The 17,388-nt window shown below is 32.1% G+C and overlaps 3 protein-coding genes across 3 annotated transcripts; 2 read left to right on the forward strand and 1 right to left on the reverse strand.

Annotated features, from left to right (window-relative positions):
* The first annotated feature begins 75 nt into the window (after positions 1-75).
* LOC103570042 (39S ribosomal protein L23, mitochondrial) lies at positions 76-1,145 on the forward strand. Its single transcript, XM_008547641.3, has 3 exons — positions 76-187; positions 516-795; positions 924-1,145. Exons 1-3 carry the CDS (start codon positions 174-176, stop codon positions 1,083-1,085), a joined length of 456 nt encoding a protein of 151 aa, XP_008545863.1. The 5' UTR covers positions 76-173; the 3' UTR covers positions 1,086-1,145.
* A 1,247-nt stretch (positions 1,146-2,392) lies between these two features.
* LOC103570039 (polyglutamylase complex subunit TTLL1) lies at positions 2,393-5,528 on the forward strand. The gene is made up of 8 exons (XM_008547639.2): positions 2,393-2,918; positions 3,120-3,251; positions 3,311-3,376; positions 3,441-3,806; positions 3,866-4,067; positions 4,170-4,400; positions 4,480-4,589; positions 4,663-5,528. Exons 1-8 carry the CDS (start codon positions 2,848-2,850, stop codon positions 4,796-4,798), a joined length of 1,314 nt encoding a protein of 437 aa, XP_008545861.1. The 5' UTR covers positions 2,393-2,847; the 3' UTR covers positions 4,799-5,528.
* Positions 5,529-5,637: 109 nt separating this feature from the next.
* On the reverse strand, positions 5,638-16,360 carry LOC103570038 (low-density lipoprotein receptor-related protein 6). The gene is made up of 4 exons (XM_008547638.2): positions 15,844-16,360; positions 9,512-11,477; positions 7,012-9,440; positions 5,638-6,939 (listed from the first exon to the last, which is right to left on the reverse strand). The coding sequence occupies exons 1-4, from the start codon at positions 15,935-15,937 to the stop codon at positions 6,566-6,568; spliced, it is 4,863 nt and encodes a 1,620-aa protein (XP_008545860.1). The 5' UTR covers positions 15,938-16,360; the 3' UTR covers positions 5,638-6,565.
* Between the last annotated feature and the right edge of the window lie 1,028 nt (positions 16,361-17,388).

A 17,388-nucleotide genomic window follows, 5' to 3' on the forward strand; every position in this document is an offset into this window, starting at 1 on the left:
TTAGGAATAAGAAATGAACGTGAGGGGTGGAAAGTCACTAGGAGGTGCTGCGCTCTGTTGGTGTTTTTGAAAATTTATTTTCTTGGCGTCTATCAAAACACCGGGGAAAACAATTATATATTGGTTATAAACTTTTAATTAACTTTTGTAAATAAATAAAATAAGCTGACAAAATGTCATCGAGATGGTAATTAAAAATTTAAATTAAAATAAACAGAGCAAATAATTGATAAAATTAAATTTGAAAAAAATGCGCATTTAAAAAATTTTGAAATTAATAAGTGCATTTTTTGTAAATATACTTTTTAAAATTATTTACTCTATTCATTTATAATTTTAAATTTGTCTGTCTACTACAATCACACTCATATTTTTTTATTTTTATTTTGTAAAAATTTTAATTTATTTAAAAATTTTTAAAATTGTCAGATGTCCGCTAACTTCACTATCATTTTTTGATACCATAATTATCATCATTATTTGATAAAATTAATATATTCATTTATGTACTCAAGGTATCCGATGTTTCAAAAAGGAAATCCTCAATTACGAGTTTTCCTTCCAAATTTCTGGATGAAATTAGTAAGACCACAGTTTCCACAAGCAGATAACCAGGTTGAGTTTCACGTGTCAATGGGAATGACCAAACACGATATCAAAAATTATCTTGAAAAAATTTATAATGTTAAGACAGTTGATGTGAGAACTAGAATCAAGATGGGAAGATTCAAAAAAAGTTTAGAGCGTGGCTACATTATTAAAGACGAGGATATTAAAATAGCTTACGCTATTCTGGTAAATAATTTTAAATTATGATCCTGGTTAGCAAACTATTAGACGTCGGCTAACTTCAGTATCATTTTTAAATCACTAATGAGTAAAACTAAAACTATAAACTACGAATTAATTTATTTATTTTTTAGCCCAAAGACCAGAAATTTGTATTCCCGGATATATTTAATGTAGAAGAGAAGAAAAAAACAGAAGCAAGTGAAAAACGAACTATTGATGAAATGAAAGAAGGATATAAAGACTTTCTTAAAGCTAATAACAAACCTGGTGTTCCTGGATGGTACAGTATGTAATAAATCTAGATTGTAAAAAAGAAATAAGTAAATAAATAATTTTAAATATTTAATAAATAATGTTGATTCATTTTTTGATAAACTATATTAAATCTTTGAAAAATACATCTAGTACTTAATCGCACAATAAAAATATAGTTTTGCTTTATTTATTTAGTAGTTTATGACACTTTACTTATCATAAATATATTAATTTGTACTTTAATAACTTATATATATATCTTATATATGTAGTACAAAATACGCAGTACATTTAATCAACTTCATATAAGTGTTGACGCTGAAAACACTTGGGACAGTACTCGTAATCCATCATAAACAGCACCTTAAACAAATGACCACCGCTAAATTATCCATTTTTATCACTTAGAGCGTGCTCAGAAATATACTCTGGAGGTGAAGAATTACCTATCCAGGTGTAACTAGTACCTTTGTAATGTTAAATTGCACCTCGAGTTCGACCAGAGGATATTTCTGAAAGCAGGATTTGAATTTTTCTCTTCCAGAGTGTGTTTCTGAGCATGCCCTTAGAATATTCATTCAGTTAATTGATTATGACAGTAAAATCAACAGACAACTCTTCAAAGTATCATACTTAAGTTAACCAACGTCTAACTTTTTGATTTTTTTTATTAACAAAAAATCATAAAAAAAAAATCACTTGTAGCTTTTTTAATTTTCTACATATGCTTTTTTTTGTAATTGATTTATTGGAAAAAAAAAAAAAAAAAAAAAAAAAAAAAAAAAAAAAAAAAAAAAAAAAAAAAAAAAATCTGAAAGTTGTCTTTTAACTTGAGAATTTTTTAAAAAATTTTTCAAAATTCTTGACGCGGATTTATTAAAAATTCTTCCGGTATTTTATTTTTTTATTTAAAATAAAAAAAAATTGATGTCTGCGACGATTTTAAAATTTTAAATAATTAAAGTAATAAAATTTAAAAAAATGCGCGTTGATTTTTAAATTGTGTAAATACGCATTTTTTAATTTTTATTTATTTCTTAAAAAATGAAAATTGTCAGCTACATTCACTCATAAAAAAATTTAATGTCAACATTAACAAAATCAAATTTCAATCACGTATTGGTTCAAAAAAAACAATTGTTTGCTATTTCTACAATTATAAACTATTAGTTAATGAAAATAATAAAAAATTAAATTACTTACATTAGGATGTTGATGACAAGTATTACGAACTCTTCCTTTGAAATATTGACCACAATTGTGACAATATATTCTTCTTTTTGCACGTTCACAAATACATTTAACAGTTGAATTACCAATCAATGGTTTTCTCAATGTATTTTGCATTTTTACTTTTATTTATTAACTTATTAATTAATTAATTAATATTTAACACAATTATATTTTTTGAAACAATAACTCATCAGACGCTTCTATTCGGATGATACCCAGAAGTAAAGCCGGTAGTATTTTGTGTAAATATGAGACGAGAAGCTTCTTTGTTTGATTTACGTATCGTAGTTTTACAAAACTAAGCACTAGCCAATCAGAGACAACGGTTTGGATACCCAACAGAAACGGCGCCGACCAAAAAAAAATTTCTATCACATTCTTTTCTTTTTTTTTTTAAATTGTCAACAAATTTTCAAATTTACTACGTCATTTTTAATTTCAAAACAATTTCTGCTGATAAAAAAAAAATGTCAAATATATAAATTTATTTACTATGAAGACTTCGGTCCCGTTGTTTCCATGGATTCAATCGATCAAACTGTTAATTATCAATAATAATTTATAACGATGGCGAGCACTGCTGCGAGTTCAGATAATAAACGGACCGGAAGTAATAATTTGGCTACTATTTATGGCAGGTAATTTAATTGTAAAATAATTCTGATGCAATTATATACTTTTCTCTTTTTAATATTCAATAGAGTTACGAATTATAAATATATATGTACACATATATTTATATATATTAATGTTATTCATTACATTATTATGTATTTGATGTATTGATATGTAAATAAATTGATAAATAATTATATAAATATGAATAATTATTTTTTTAGAGTACCGACAGTTGGGGCTGACAGAATGAAAGTGACATTTTGTACAGATATGGATAAATCTGTAATTGTTTATAATTTTGAAAAGCGCGGGTGGACCCAAGTTGGTCCTGAAGATGATTGGAATTTTTATTGGTATTAAATTTAATTTTTTACTGATTTTAATTTATAATTTTGTATTTTAAATTTACTAGGGCGGTAACTCAATCGTGCAGAAGTATTTTTAGTGTAGAAACCGGATATCGTATGGGAGATAATCAGTAAGATTTAGTATTTTTATTAATTTATTTTTTTGTTAAATTACTAATTGATTTATTTTATCAGGACAATTAATCATTTTCCAAACCATTATGAATTAACACGCAAAGATTTGCTGGTGAAAAATATAAAAAGGTACAGGAAAGATTTAGAACGAGAAGGAAGTCCTTTAGCAGAAAGAGGAGACGGTCCTGGAAAATATCTTCACCTTGATTTTATACCCGTGACTTTTGTTTTGCCTGCTGACTATAATATGTTCGTTGAAGAGTATCGCAAGTCTCCGCAGAGCACCTGGATCATGAAACCCTGCGGAAAGTCTCAGGGTGCGGGTATTTTTTTGATAAACAAACTCAGCAAATTAAAAAAGTGGTCACGCGAAGCCAAAAATCCATTCAATCCCAATTTGTCCAAAGAGTCTTATGTAATTTCGAGGTAAAAATTTAAAACTATGAATCATTCTACAAATTTGATAAAAAAAAAAATTTTTTTAGGTACATTGACAATCCCCTTTTGATTGGCGGTAAAAAATTCGACCTGAGATTGTACGTGCTGATAACTTCTTTCCGTCCGCTCAAGGCCTATCTCTTCAAGTTGGGGTTCTGCAGATTTTGTACTGTCAAGTACGACACAAGTATCCAGGAGCTTGACAATATGTACGTACACCTGACAAATGTTTCCGTACAAAAACACGGTGTAAGTATTTAACTTTGTTTTTTTTTTTTTCTCGTCTGAATTATTTGGTAAATGTTTGCCGACCACTTTCTAAGCGCTAATACTAAAACTTAACACTTTCAGGATGAGTATAATAGTCTCCATGGAGGCAAGCTAAGTGTTCAAAATCTTCGTCTTTATTTAGAAAGTACAAGAGGCAAAGCTGTTACTGAAAAATTGTTTGCTAATATTTCATGGTGTATTGTTCATTCATTGAAAGCCGTTGCACCAGTTATGGCTAATGATAGACATTGTTTTGAGTGTTATGGATATGATATTATTATTGATAATAAACTTAAACCCTGGTTAATTGAGGTAATTTTTAAGTGTGTGAATAATTCAAATTATTAATTGCTAATAAACGATAAATAATAATAATTAAATTTAAATTTAGGTAAATGCATCTCCTTCTCTAACATCAACGACTGTTAACGATAGAATATTAAAATACAAGCTTATCGACAACATAATCTCAATAGTAGTCCCGCCAGACGGAGTGCCAGAGTAAGATTCAAAAGTCTTGTAAATAATTAATGCGATAAAAGAATAATATAATGAATTATAAATTTATCTCTAGTGTCAGATGGAACAAGTGTCCCTCGCCAGAGGCGATGGGGAATTTTGAATTACTGCTGGATGAAGAGCTCTATGCACTCGAAGAGAAGGAAGGTCCTTCAGGAAAGTATAGATATTCATCAAGTAAATGGAAATAATTAATAAAAATTAATAATTCGTCAGAATTAATCAACAAAAAAATTTATTAATTATTATTATTTTTTTTTTAAATGTTATTTTTGTACAAATATGTTACATTACACAGGATAATACGAAATATTGTCACCTATGTTTATGATAAAAAGTGAAAAATGCTAGTAATTAATTAATTAATTTTTTTTTATTCATTCAGTCTTGGATGCTCAATGCAATCAGTGATTTGATCGAGATTATTACTACTTAAAGGCGATCTATAATTACTTGGCAGTGCCAAATGTTAAAACGTTTTATATTTTAGTCTTAACTATAAATTTTATTTTTTAGAAATGTGCGAATAATTCAAATTTTTTTAATTATTTGTAAATTTTCTTCAGAACATTTTGAATTTGAATTTTTTTTTTCTAATAATTCAAATTTTTGCCAGAGGTAAAAAGAGCTCAGAGATGAATCTATGAAATAATTACTTTTGGTTGCTTAAAAAAAAAAAATTAAGCTCTCCCTTAAATAAAAAATTGAATATTTAAAATCTGATTCAAATTTTTTCCTGAAAAAAACTTTCGGATAATTCGAAAATGATAATTATTAGACTCGAATAATTATGTCCAATTTGAACACGATTTGCACACCCTAATTATAAATAATATTTAAAAATCACACTATTATATTTTACAATAAACTTTAATATACAATAATATAAAAAGAAAAATGAAATCTACAGTATTGTAAAATATAATTTAGCGATTTAAAAATAATATTATATATTAATATAATACATGGTTTTATTATCAACGATTATGGCACACAATCGCAAGTGAAATAATATATAATTAAAAAACAGGATTTTATATGCTGTACATAAAGTAACAATAAATATCAGGAATTTTATTTTTATAAATGGAAAACTTTCATGTGCATTTGTACGTTCATGTACTTCGTTGTACAGGAAAACAAATTTCTTTTTTTAATTACTATAAATTCTTAAAAATAATTAAATCAAATAATTATCGTTGTATTTGTTAATATTTATATTAATAAAAATAATATTTACTCGAAGCAGCCTTTGGTCAGATGCCACGTCAGGTAAAATAAAAAAGATAAAATCTAAATTCTCTCTTATAATTAAAAAAATTAAAACGACATACTTTGTATCACAATTAACGGAGTATAGATAAAAAAAAATAATTAATGGCTTTTGTTGTAAACAAAAAAACTTGAGCTCTATAAGAACACGATTACGTTTTTTTTTTAAATTTATAAACGTCAAATACTCCATTCTATACAATGGTATTCATTTATTAAAATACTTAAAAAAAATTTAATTATTTTTACTTAGTAATTAGTAACTATATATATACATATACGTTTATATTTACAGTACCATGGACAAATTTGCTTTTTTATTTGCAAAGTTTTGGTCGCGAATTTTTTTATTCAGGCACAGAGGCATTAACTTTGTACATGTGTAAAAAAAAAAAACTATAAAACAAATATTTGCACTTAATTACGTGGCTGTGATCAATGCCCTCGTGCATTTTTTAAAAATATCTAGCACCGTCGTCATCGAAATCTAAATACTAAAAACAATTTTTTTCTCAAATATTAAAGTTAAAAAAAAAAACAAGTAACTTTAAAAATTTATAAATAACCAAGTGATGTAAATTATCACATCTAATATACTTTAAATTGATATGAAGCTCGTAATTTTTTGTTATCGTCTTAAATATTAGCCTAGAGCTACGAATGGAAGCACCAAATTATTTGATCATTTATGGTACAGGTGAGGGAGGAGGTGGTAGAGGACTGAAGTAAGTCGAGGACCTTGAGCTAGGCGACGGAGGACAGCTGATACCAGCGTCACTGTGATACACAGATCTAGGTGTGGGTGGTGGTGGAAATGGCTCACTTTCATACCTATATCGCGTTGGATAATTACAGTCAGACTCATCACAGACGTCCGTGCTGCAGGGTGTTGGTGGGGGTGGTTGATTTATACTGCGATAATGTCTGTAAGGACGGTACCGTGACGCATTGCTGCTTGAACATCTTGTAGAATTGGCTGTTGTAGCAGGACTCGGTGGAGGATTTAAAGTCTCTTGTGGATAAACTCCACCAGAACTTCCTCTAGTTGAACTCGATGCACCTGAACAATTTTAATTAAATATTTAAAATCAAGTCAGTAGTTTTAATAATAATAATAATAATAATAATTTACCTGTTATGTGACTTCGATCGTAGCTCGAGCCAATACTCCCCGTCAATGTTGACATTCTGACAGTTTTCAAACCGTTCTTGTGATCTTTTGACCCATTCTTTTGAACCAGCGTTGGTTTGCCGGATCTGCCGGGCTTTGGTGACAATGGATCACCCGCAGAATCATGTAGAATATCTGGTAGTTCTTCACTTCCAGCCAATTTTTTGCGACAGTAATAAAACCCTAGTACAGCAGTTGTGACAACTCCGACAACAACAAGAATAGCTATTATGTAAGCGCTTTTACCGGATTCTATTCCAGCAGAGCCGACCATGTCACGTCTGTTTGGTGGCGAGCAGACAGCTGGTGATTCATCGCTACCGTCGGCGCAATTATCCCATCCATCACAGAGCGTATTACCGGCAATACAAACTGAGGTGAGTGTACAGCGAAATTGACCCGGTTGACAGCAGTGAGCTTCATCACCGCCGTCTTGACATTGAACGATACCGTCACAGACCCAAGAATTATCAATACACTGTCCGCTTTGACATCTAAATTGATCACGGGCGCAACTAGGACATCCTAATTCATCACTTCCATCAGCACAGTCTGTTTGTCCGTCGCACTTCCAGGTTACTGGAATACAATCATTGGCAATCGACGAACCGGAATCAGCGCATGTGAAATGATCAGCTCGACAAGCTGACACAGCACTGCAAACTCTTCTGTCTTCAGAGAGAACAAGGTACTGGGGACAGGAACATTTTGCTGGTGATTCTGTTCCTATACAAAAGTGAGAGCAGCCTCCGTAATCTTGAAACGGGCTGCAAACATGAGATTCCATGACTTGATCCTCTGGAGTTCTTACTGTTATAAAGTCAGTGACTAAACGATTGAGCACAGATTGTCTCTCCAGTCCTGACGTGAAGTTAACACGTTCCACTATCTGTGATTCACGGTTGAACCAGTAGATATATTCATTGAAAACAGCGAGATACGCTATTGCTCCTAGTTCATCAATAGATATCAAAACCCGGCGTCCATTGCCACCGAGCTCGGCAACTTCTATTTGATGTCCGTGCGCCCAAAAAATAAGATCTGATATCGTATCAATGGCTAAACTTGTCGGCTGGTTTAAATCTGTAGCAATTGTAATACGATCTTTACCATCCATCGCACTCTGAATAACTTTCATTTTTTCTCCGACGTCTGTCCAAAAAAGCAGACGTTTTTCAGGATGTACTGCAATATTTCTCGGTTTTTCACCCTCCCCTTTCACAACAACACCCAGAGCCGATCCATTGTCAAGTCGCGTGACATTTATCGCGTCATTTGTTGTGCAGGACCAAAAAAGCAGCCGCCCGAGGGGATCAAGCGCCAGATCAAAAGGGTGAAATCCATTTCCTCCGGAGATAATCACTGATGCATGTGTTTTATTCTCCAGAGTTTTACGTATCGACATAGACCGACCATCGATCCAATAAATATGTTGCGTGATTGGATCTAAATCAATTGACTTAATATTTCTAAGACCTTGAATTTTCATAACAACATCCGGACAGTCATCAGCGTCTGGTAAATATCTTCCCATAAGATTTCTCGTGCTGTAAATCATAAAATTTCTCGGCGCAATACAAGTCTTATTGTCAGATCCTAAATTAAAATGTGTCGGACACGTGCACTTGTGAGAATGTGAAAAATTACCATCGGTATCTGATAACGCAATACAAATATGACTACAACCTCCGTTATTTATCTTGCAACCATTGGAGCCAGCTTGTCTTGATTCATGAAAAACAAGAATACTGGTAACTGACTCGAGTTTATCGTGAATCTTAGTACGATTGGCGCCAGTTGTTTTATTTGCTCGTTCAACGTTACCAGTATTCCAGTCTGTCCAGTAAATATAGTCCAGATGCTGAGTAAGACTGAATGGATAAACGATATTTCGTGTAATTACTGACTTACGATTTGACGTCTTGAGATCGTAACCCACGATAGCAGGCGTCAGGAGATCCGCCCAATAGAGTCGTCTTAATTCGTGATCGATTGTCAGTCCGTGAGTCCGTCCGATACTCGATAAAACAACTTGACGTTCAGAGCCATCTAAATTTGCTCTCTCAATACTCCCTGACTTTCCCCACTCACTCCAGTACATGTGACCGTGCCGTGGATCCAGAGCCAAGCAACGCGGCTCTATCAAGTCTTGCCATATCAATACCTTCCTGCTATTGTCTTCTAATCGCACTAGTTCAATTCTCTGAGTACTGGTATCGCTCCAGTAAAGATTACGAGCTATCCAATCAAATGCCAGACCTTCCGGTGACTCAAGACCAAGGTCCACAACTTTTTCAGCTTCAGAGCCGTTTATAAAGGCACGTGATATGGTTTTTAATTTAACATCTGCCCAATAAATTCGATTCTGTGATATGTCAAAATCTAAAGCACTGAAATAAATTTAAATAAATAAATATATTTTTTTTTTATCATTAATTAATTAAGTAATTATGTAACTCACCTAGCATCTTTAACGCCCGTTACAGGAATAATGTTATCGTTGTTTGCATTCTCAATGCTGATTCTTCCAATATTATCTTTACGAGAGAATAAAAGAAAAGCATCAGGAATCACACAAGTTTTCTTGTCTTTTTTTAGTTCATAACCAATTTGACACGCGCAGATATAATTATTTCCCGGTCTATTTAAACAAAGATGACTGCAGCCGCCATTATTGCTACCGCACGGATTTGTCCCTTGAGTTTTTCCCAACTTGAATGCTTTTACCCCCATAATATCTGGAATCGGCTCCATTATAATTTCTCTGTTAGCTCCAGTGATCTTGTGCGCGCGTTCGACGCTTCGTTTCTGCCAATCTGTCCAGTACAAGTAATCTCCCAAAATACTTAAACCAAAAAGATGGGGAAGATCATCAGTAATTATTTCTCTTCTTTCTGTTCCATCCATATTGCACACTTCGATTTTATCTGTCTTGGCGTCGCACCAATAAACTTTTCTTCTGTCAAGATCCAAAGCTATTCCATTCGGCCAAGAAATTCCTTTGGTGATAATCATCATTCTTTCACTACCATCGAGATTACTCCGTTCGATTTTAGGTTTCTTTACACTCCAGTCTGTCCAGAACATCCAGCCGAGTTGTGGCGCAACAGCAATCGCTCTCGGATTCATCAAGTCCTCATTTATTAATACTTTCCTATTAGTGCCATTCAATCTCGCCACTTGAATTCTGTCTTTATCTGAGTCTGTCCAATACATATTTCTGGCGATCCAATCAATGGCAATACCTTCGGGATTTATTATTTCTTTAGTAATTAAATCTTCTTGTCCTGTCCCATTTAAATACGCTCTTCTTATTGCATGGGCGCCTTGATCTGTCCAGTAAAACATTTCATCAACTGGATCAAAGTCAACTGCGATTGCCCATTTTATACCAGTAAGTGGCAAAACGACATCAGTATAATCTGGAGAGTCCAAAGATAATCGCGACATTTCTTTCTTTTGAACAATCAGCAGCAAATTTTCAGGGCGATCGGCGCAGGTTAAATTATTTATCAATTTTATTCCTGTAGGACAAGCGCAAGTGTAACCAGGAGCTTTTAGACTCAATAAACACAAGTGGGAACAGTTTCCATTGTTGTGTCTGCAAGGATTATCAGCGTAAGGTTGTCTTTTGGCGTCCCACACTTCAATGTCACCTGGTATATATTCACCGTGAAGTAATTCACGGGGATGTGACTGGCTGCCGGTTGATCGGAGATCGTGTGAATGAATGCACCAGGTGGACCAGTCTGTCCAATACAATTTCTGGTCAAAAAACGTAATAGCGTAAGGATAATCAACGCCCTCTTTTATTATCGTTCTTCTATTTTTCCCCGAGTAATCAACTACGGCAATGAATTTTAATCTGCCGTCAGCCCAGTAAAGCAACTCGTTTTCGTAGTCAGCAGTCAGGGCATTCGGCCAAAAAATGTCATCATGGACAATAGTCTCTCGGGAGTCAGGGTCACCGTCCATGGCTGCTTTCTCAATCTTTGGTGAATCTCCCCAGTCTGTCCAGAACATAAGACTTCTCATCGGCACCAATATAATGGCGCGCGGTTCAAATATTTCGGTCCAAAACAAAACTTTGCGCTGCGGCTCGCCATCGATGTTCGTAACCTCGATCGTTTTCTTCAGGAGGTCGGTCCAATAAAGTTTCCCGGTGTACCAATCACATGCCAAACCATCTGGCTTCAATAATTTTGAGTTTATTACAGTGAACCTTTCACCAGGAGTGGTACCATTTGTCTTCACGCACTGGATTATCTCCAACTCACTGTCAGACCAGCAGACGAGACGTCTCTCCCAAAAAAAATCAAGCGCTGCTCCTTGGGTCAGGTCTTTCACTATCAGCCCAACTTTGTTGCTACGCGATACATTTGCAACTCGTATGTCTTTCCGCGTAGCAAACAGCAGCAGTGGAGACCCTGAAACAATTAAATAATCATAGTTAATTAATTGCTACGTCTGGACTAGTATTAAAAATTTTTTTTTCAATTAACTCAAGGGTTTTATAGTTTAAAGACTTGAAGTATGTTTAAAAGATTCATAAATGACACTTGAGATCTTCAATGGCGAAGTAGAGTGACGCCTTTTTTTTTTACCTTGTGATGCTTTGAAGCTTCACAACAACCCAACGGTGTTTCTGCGCCTCATTATGTACTTTAACGCATTATTATTCCCTTTGCGGCATTCTCAACAAGAGAGTGAAATTGAGAGTGAGTAAGAGAAAGATTAATACAAGACATAGACAGCGAATTACAGTCTGAAAGAAGAGTCCGTCATTTTATTCAAAATCATCTCGTATCCTCTTTTATATTTCGTTTATCTTCGGATTTATATTTATAAAAATATCTACGATTAAATCTGTAGATCACGGATACTAGAAACACATTTCATTAATGTTTTTTGTTTTTTTTTTTTTATTTTAATCTCCAACACCTCTTCTTATTTTTTCATCGAATGACAATTCTAAGCAGAAACAAAATATTTTATATTAACGTTCCTGTGGACCGTGCGCTGAATTATTCCAACGAGAAACAAAATCTAACGTCGGGAGTACAGGTGACGAGGCGTGAGATTAAACGAGAAGTGGAATAGAGAAAAATAAAAAATAATATGTACTAAAAATAAGAATGTATGTATACATATATAAATATACAGAAGAAAAAAATTAAAGAGCCTCCTATATTTACGCGAGTGGGTACTCATAAGTCTCGTAATACTGGAGTAATAGGAGAGCATGTTCTTTTTTATTAAAAAAAAAAAAAAAATAATAATAATAATTATAAATAAAAAAATAAATATGAAGAGGAAAGTTTCGTAAAAATGTTTATCTTGAAAAGGTGGAGGAAAAAAAATATGTAGACTGTAAAAAAAAATTGTAACTCATTTATATATATATAATATATATATATGTATATAGTGACTACGCCAATGAGAAAAGCAACCACAGCGGGCACGCGAGATCATTCCTCGTTGGCAGTCCGTGAACCCAAAGTCCTTGCTGGTTTGTATCCTGGAGTATGAGAGAAAAGAGGAGGAGAGAGAAGACGGCAGTTAGCACGCCCCTCTTGCTGCCACGACTGTGCCTTGTTAGCGGCCGTTAGTCTTCTCATATTTTCTCTTCACTCATATTCTATCTTTCTTTATCACCAGTTATCGCTCATCTCTTTTTCTCTTGTACATTCGCCCATCCACTACTTGGGCCTCCGGAAGAGATTCTCTGGCATCCTTGACACTCTCAAATGACACAACACCACATTTAATATGTGTACATCATTAATTATTCATTGAATTAATTTAATGTTTTTTTTCAGTCATTCGATGCGCTGATGGTCCCTATAATGATTTAAATTTATTTAGTACTGGATAAAAACGGAACGGTGATTTAAATTTGAATCCTGGAGAAAAATTATTGGTGCATTTTGAACTTAGTTTGAATATTATTTAGAATATGAAAGTGATTAAGTATCAGAAATATGTATCAATGTTTATAAACATAAAAAGACTGATTTAGTATCTAAAATTGACGTCTAGACGTGATTCAATTTTAAATTAATGGCTGTCGGGGATAATGATGAAGGAGTGAATGCAAAGCAGGTGGCGAAGGAAAGGAGAATAAGGTAGAGTGATGAACAGCACGAGAGAGGGCTGACCCCAGTAGTCTGTAGCACCAGCAGCAACGGCAGCAGTACCAGAGACCACTACTACATCATCTTAGGGTAGAGCTTACAAACACCAGTACGATATCACACACGTTAATTTCAATGAGAATGAGAGTAAGATTAAAAAAAGAAAAAAAAAGCTTTGAATTTATCGTACACACTCATGTATGATTCAATTCAAATACGTCGGGCAAAGCTTCAATTGTTCGTGCTATTAAACTTATAAATAATTCTCTTGCTTATTGCTCTTTAATAAATATTAGAAATTTTTTTTACCATTATTTCAGAGCTCAAGTTGTGGAATTACCATACACAAGGCTCTGCATTATATATTCTCCTGGAAGTGGAGATAAGAAAATAAAAAAAGATAAAACTAAAAGAAAGATACGATGTTAGTGCTTGAGTATTTTATGATAGCTTTAAACAATCAGCCCACGTGCACTTTACGCTTAAATTAGTACACGCTTCTGTTATTTTCTTTTATAATCACCAAGGAGTAGAATATTTTTTTCTTAAGTTTCGAAAATTATGCTGAAGTTGACATCTAATAATTTTTGAATTTTTTTAAAACTAAAAATTCCTCGATGCACTTATAGTTTTTTTAAATTTTCTACATGCGAATATTTTTAGTTTTTCTTTTTTTGTAATTTGTTGAAAAGAAATACGAAATCTTTTAACTGTCTGCTGACCAGAATCATAAAAAAGGCCACTTGACATCCGAAATGGAAGTGGATTTTTTTTTTTTTATATTAAAGTTTCAGTATAAAATTTAATTCAAAATCATTTTTCATGAAATTCGAACTTAAAAATCGTCAAAAATAGTAATTTGAAAATTTTAAATTACCGCCATTTCTCAAATACAACCGATTTTTTAAATTTTTGAACTTGATCAAGAAAAATCAGTATATGTATAAAATTTTGGAATCCTCTGTCAAAAACTTTCAAAAATGACATTTTTACCGTAACGCAAAAATCAATAATGTAATTTTGAATTTTGGGTAATAATGAAAAAATTATCGCAAAACAAAAAACAAAAAAAGAAAAATTTACTTTATTCTATCATCTATGACGTCCTTTCTATTGAATGAGACTAAATGTTTTCACTACAAAGTTATTTCATAAAAAAGCGGCAAAAGTTGCATGTTTCGTAAATTTGAAAATTAAAAATTGTCACCATTTCTAAAGTAATCGTCCGATTTTGCTCATCTTCAAACTTAATTGAGATAATTATTTATAGAATACGCGCTCGAAGTTTAAGATCCGATTAAAATTGTGAGCACTATCGATAATAGAAACCTACTCGAATTATAATAGACTACGAGGAAATCAATTTGAAATTTCTATGAGAATAAATGTTATCTTCTATGAAATAAACTGATAAATAAAACAAAACTTGCAGAAAAAAGGACTTTGGATTTTCAGTTCTTTGATTTTAGCAAGCGCATGCACCTGAGAGCATTATTTATATTGTGGCTTGTTAGGAGGCTGGTAAGAAGGACGGGAGATAGCCTCAGGGAAGGAAAAAAAGCTAGGTAAGTCTTATGAAGTGAGATAGTCAGAGTAATATAATATATAAGAGGAAGATGAATCTAGAAGGAGGGTCTACATTCCTGAGGTTCGGATCCCTCACAGTTGTTGTTGTTGTTATGTAGTGATGTAGTGAAACGCTGTGTGCAAGGATCCCTGTATAGCATCTCCATCTCTTTCTTTCATTGACGATGAATATGTAGAGAAGTAGTTTTAGAGTCTGAGCATTGTGTTTTTTATATTATATTTATTTTTTAACCTTGTGTGCTTCTACTAGCTTTCGTTTTTTGGCCTGTGTGCTGGCTATTCATCTCCAGTTCTCTTCCTTGTCCGGCAACAACGCTCTTTCCAGTCTCATACTCACAACCGAGGGTATGCACACCTCTAGCACACTTTTTTTATTTTTACTTATTCTTCACCATTGCCTTTTATGCTATTCCTTTTCGTTGTAAGAACTCCTTAGGACTCCTTTTGGGCGGGGGTGCTAGCGAGGAAGTGATTAAAGTGATCCAGACACTTTTATTTACTTTTTTTTATCTTCAAATTGTCATAGGTTTTATTCACACGAGTTTCCTGTTCTCTATTTATTTAAATTTCATATTCATACAATAAAAAAAAATCTCTTCTATTTAATAATTTTTATGAGACTCGTTAGCAAACGTCTAATAATTTTTTCATTTTTTTTTTTCAAAAATTATAAACTAAAAAAAAATATTTTTAAAAAATTGCACTCGTAGATTTTTAAATTTTCTATACGCATATTTAAAATATTTTTTAATTGAAAAAAAATTCAAAAATTTTAAATCGTTTTCTAGCGGATCATTAACTTTTAAATTAAAATTTGAAATATTTACTGAGACTATTTGGTTATTAAATAACAGAAAATATAAAAGCGAAATGATTTAAAATCATGAATAGAAACTCAAATAGCCGTAATGTAAACACAGAAGCAATAAAAAGAAAAATAGAGAATATAAACACGTCTCGTTTAGTTTGCCTAGAGTACGTGAGTGATAAAAAATAATGAATACTTGTACTCGCGATGTTAACGATAGTAAATTGAATTATGAATGGGTAATTTAAAAATAAAATTTCTTACCAAAAATTGAAGACACAGCGAAAGTGCACAAGATGATGTAGGCAGCGAGGGCGCCCCAGAATTTCCCCAGAGCCATTCTAAACCCGTAAGGCATCTGCGTTTTTCACATACATTTCTATGACAGGCATTTGCTTTTTCTTGTTAATTATTATCCTTTAGTGATAACTTATTTTATAAACAATATTCTTCTGTGATAAAATCATATATTACTTATAAATGTCACATTAATATAAATAGTGAACAACACTGTCATTGGATAACAACAATAATAAATTCGTTGCATTACTCCGGCGAGTTTTGTTGTTTATAAATATATAATTATTTAAATATTACTCACTTGTTTAATTAACAGAAGTAATTTATTAACAACTGGTTAATTATTGATAATGAAATTTAAAAAAACAAAACAAAACAAAATAAACAATCACGCTTCTCTTAACCACCGAGAAAATGAAGCGTCAATTGCCCATTGCCATGCTCGGCACGAACTGAGTGAGAGATACTCAGACTCAGATGCTGAGATACCAATACGTAGTGTAGATTATTTAAATATAGTAAAATATATACCAGGTCCAGGAAGAGTTGGGTATGTAGTAAAATCACAGGGTGATTTTTCATGTCGCTTTAGTTGCGTTGATTTATATTTTTACTTTAAATAAATTTTGACAGTTCGATCTGTCAAATTTCTGACAGTTGGAATCTTGAATATTTTGTTAATTCAAAATTATGAAAAAACTTTTTTTGAGGAACTGATGGTTAGTAATTTATTTAAAAGTAATTTAGTATTTGAAAATAAATTTACTTTTCATGAGAAGCGACTTAAGGCAGCTACTGTTGTTTCCCTCTTTTGTGGAGTAATGGCTACGCGCATGCGTTCTTTGAATTATTATTAAAATTCAAATGATTATTTCATGGTCTTGTCATGTCTGTCAATTTAAAGGGGTGATTTAAATAATTTGCTGATAATTTGTTGTGGTAATCAGCATTTATAAGTTTTATTTAAAAAATGGCGGGAGCGGGAAATTTAAATAAAAATTATTTTAAAAATTTTTATTTATTGCTGCTGATTTTGAATGGGTAAATTATTTATTGTTATTTGAATTGTAATTATTTTTAAAAAGAAAATGTATTTAATTAATTTGGAAGTCAACTTTAATAATATTAATGGTGTAGATAAGTCTTTTATTGTTTCATATTACAATGATACTTAAAATACATCGAAACATGTGAATTATTTATTTTACTGTATACATTTTTGCTCGTAATAAATAAAATTACGGTGGATAAAAAATATGTAATCGTACAAGAAATTCACGTTGTATTGAAATTTAAAACTAAAAGTATTAGCTTATAAAAAAAAATTAATAAATCATACGTCAGCTTTTTTAAAAAAAATTTTCTTCTAATAAATAATTCTGCGTGACACATAAGTCCAAAAAGTCTACAATAATAAATTCAAATATTTGAATCCTACTTTAATTAAAAATACTTCATCGAAATCGTCTGACAAATTTGTTAAGATAAAAAAAAATAATGTCAGCATAT

Source organism: Microplitis demolitor, chromosome 10, assembly GCF_026212275.2.
Source record: "Microplitis demolitor isolate Queensland-Clemson2020A chromosome 10, iyMicDemo2.1a, whole genome shotgun sequence".
NCBI classification, from domain to species: domain Eukaryota; kingdom Metazoa; phylum Arthropoda; class Insecta; order Hymenoptera; family Braconidae; genus Microplitis; species Microplitis demolitor.

Coding starts and splice junctions, on each gene's coding strand:
- LOC103570042 (XM_008547641.3), top strand. Junction 796..923: donor AAATAGCTTACGCTATTCTG/GTAAATAATTTT, acceptor TTTATTTTTTAG/CCCAAAGACCAGAAATTTGT.
- LOC103570039 (XM_008547639.2), top strand. CDS start 2,848: ATGGCGAGCACTGCTGCGAGTTCAGATAATAAACGGACCGGAAGTAAT. Junction 3,377..3,440: donor TATCGTATGGGAGATAATCA/GTAAGATTTAGT, acceptor TTATTTTATCAG/GACAATTAATCATTTTCCAA. Junction 4,401..4,479: donor TTAAACCCTGGTTAATTGAG/GTAATTTTTAAG, acceptor ATTTAAATTTAG/GTAAATGCATCTCCTTCTCT.
- LOC103570038 (XM_008547638.2), bottom strand. CDS start 15,937: ATGCCTTACGGGTTTAGAATGGCTCTGGGGAAATTCTGGGGCGCCCTC. Junction 11,478..15,843: donor CGCTGTGTCTTCAATTTTTG/GTAAGAAATTTT, acceptor TAATTGTTTCAG/GGTCTCCACTGCTGCTGTTT. Junction 9,441..9,511: donor ACGGGCGTTAAAGATGCTAG/GTGAGTTACATA, acceptor AATTTATTTCAG/TGCTTTAGATTTTGACATAT.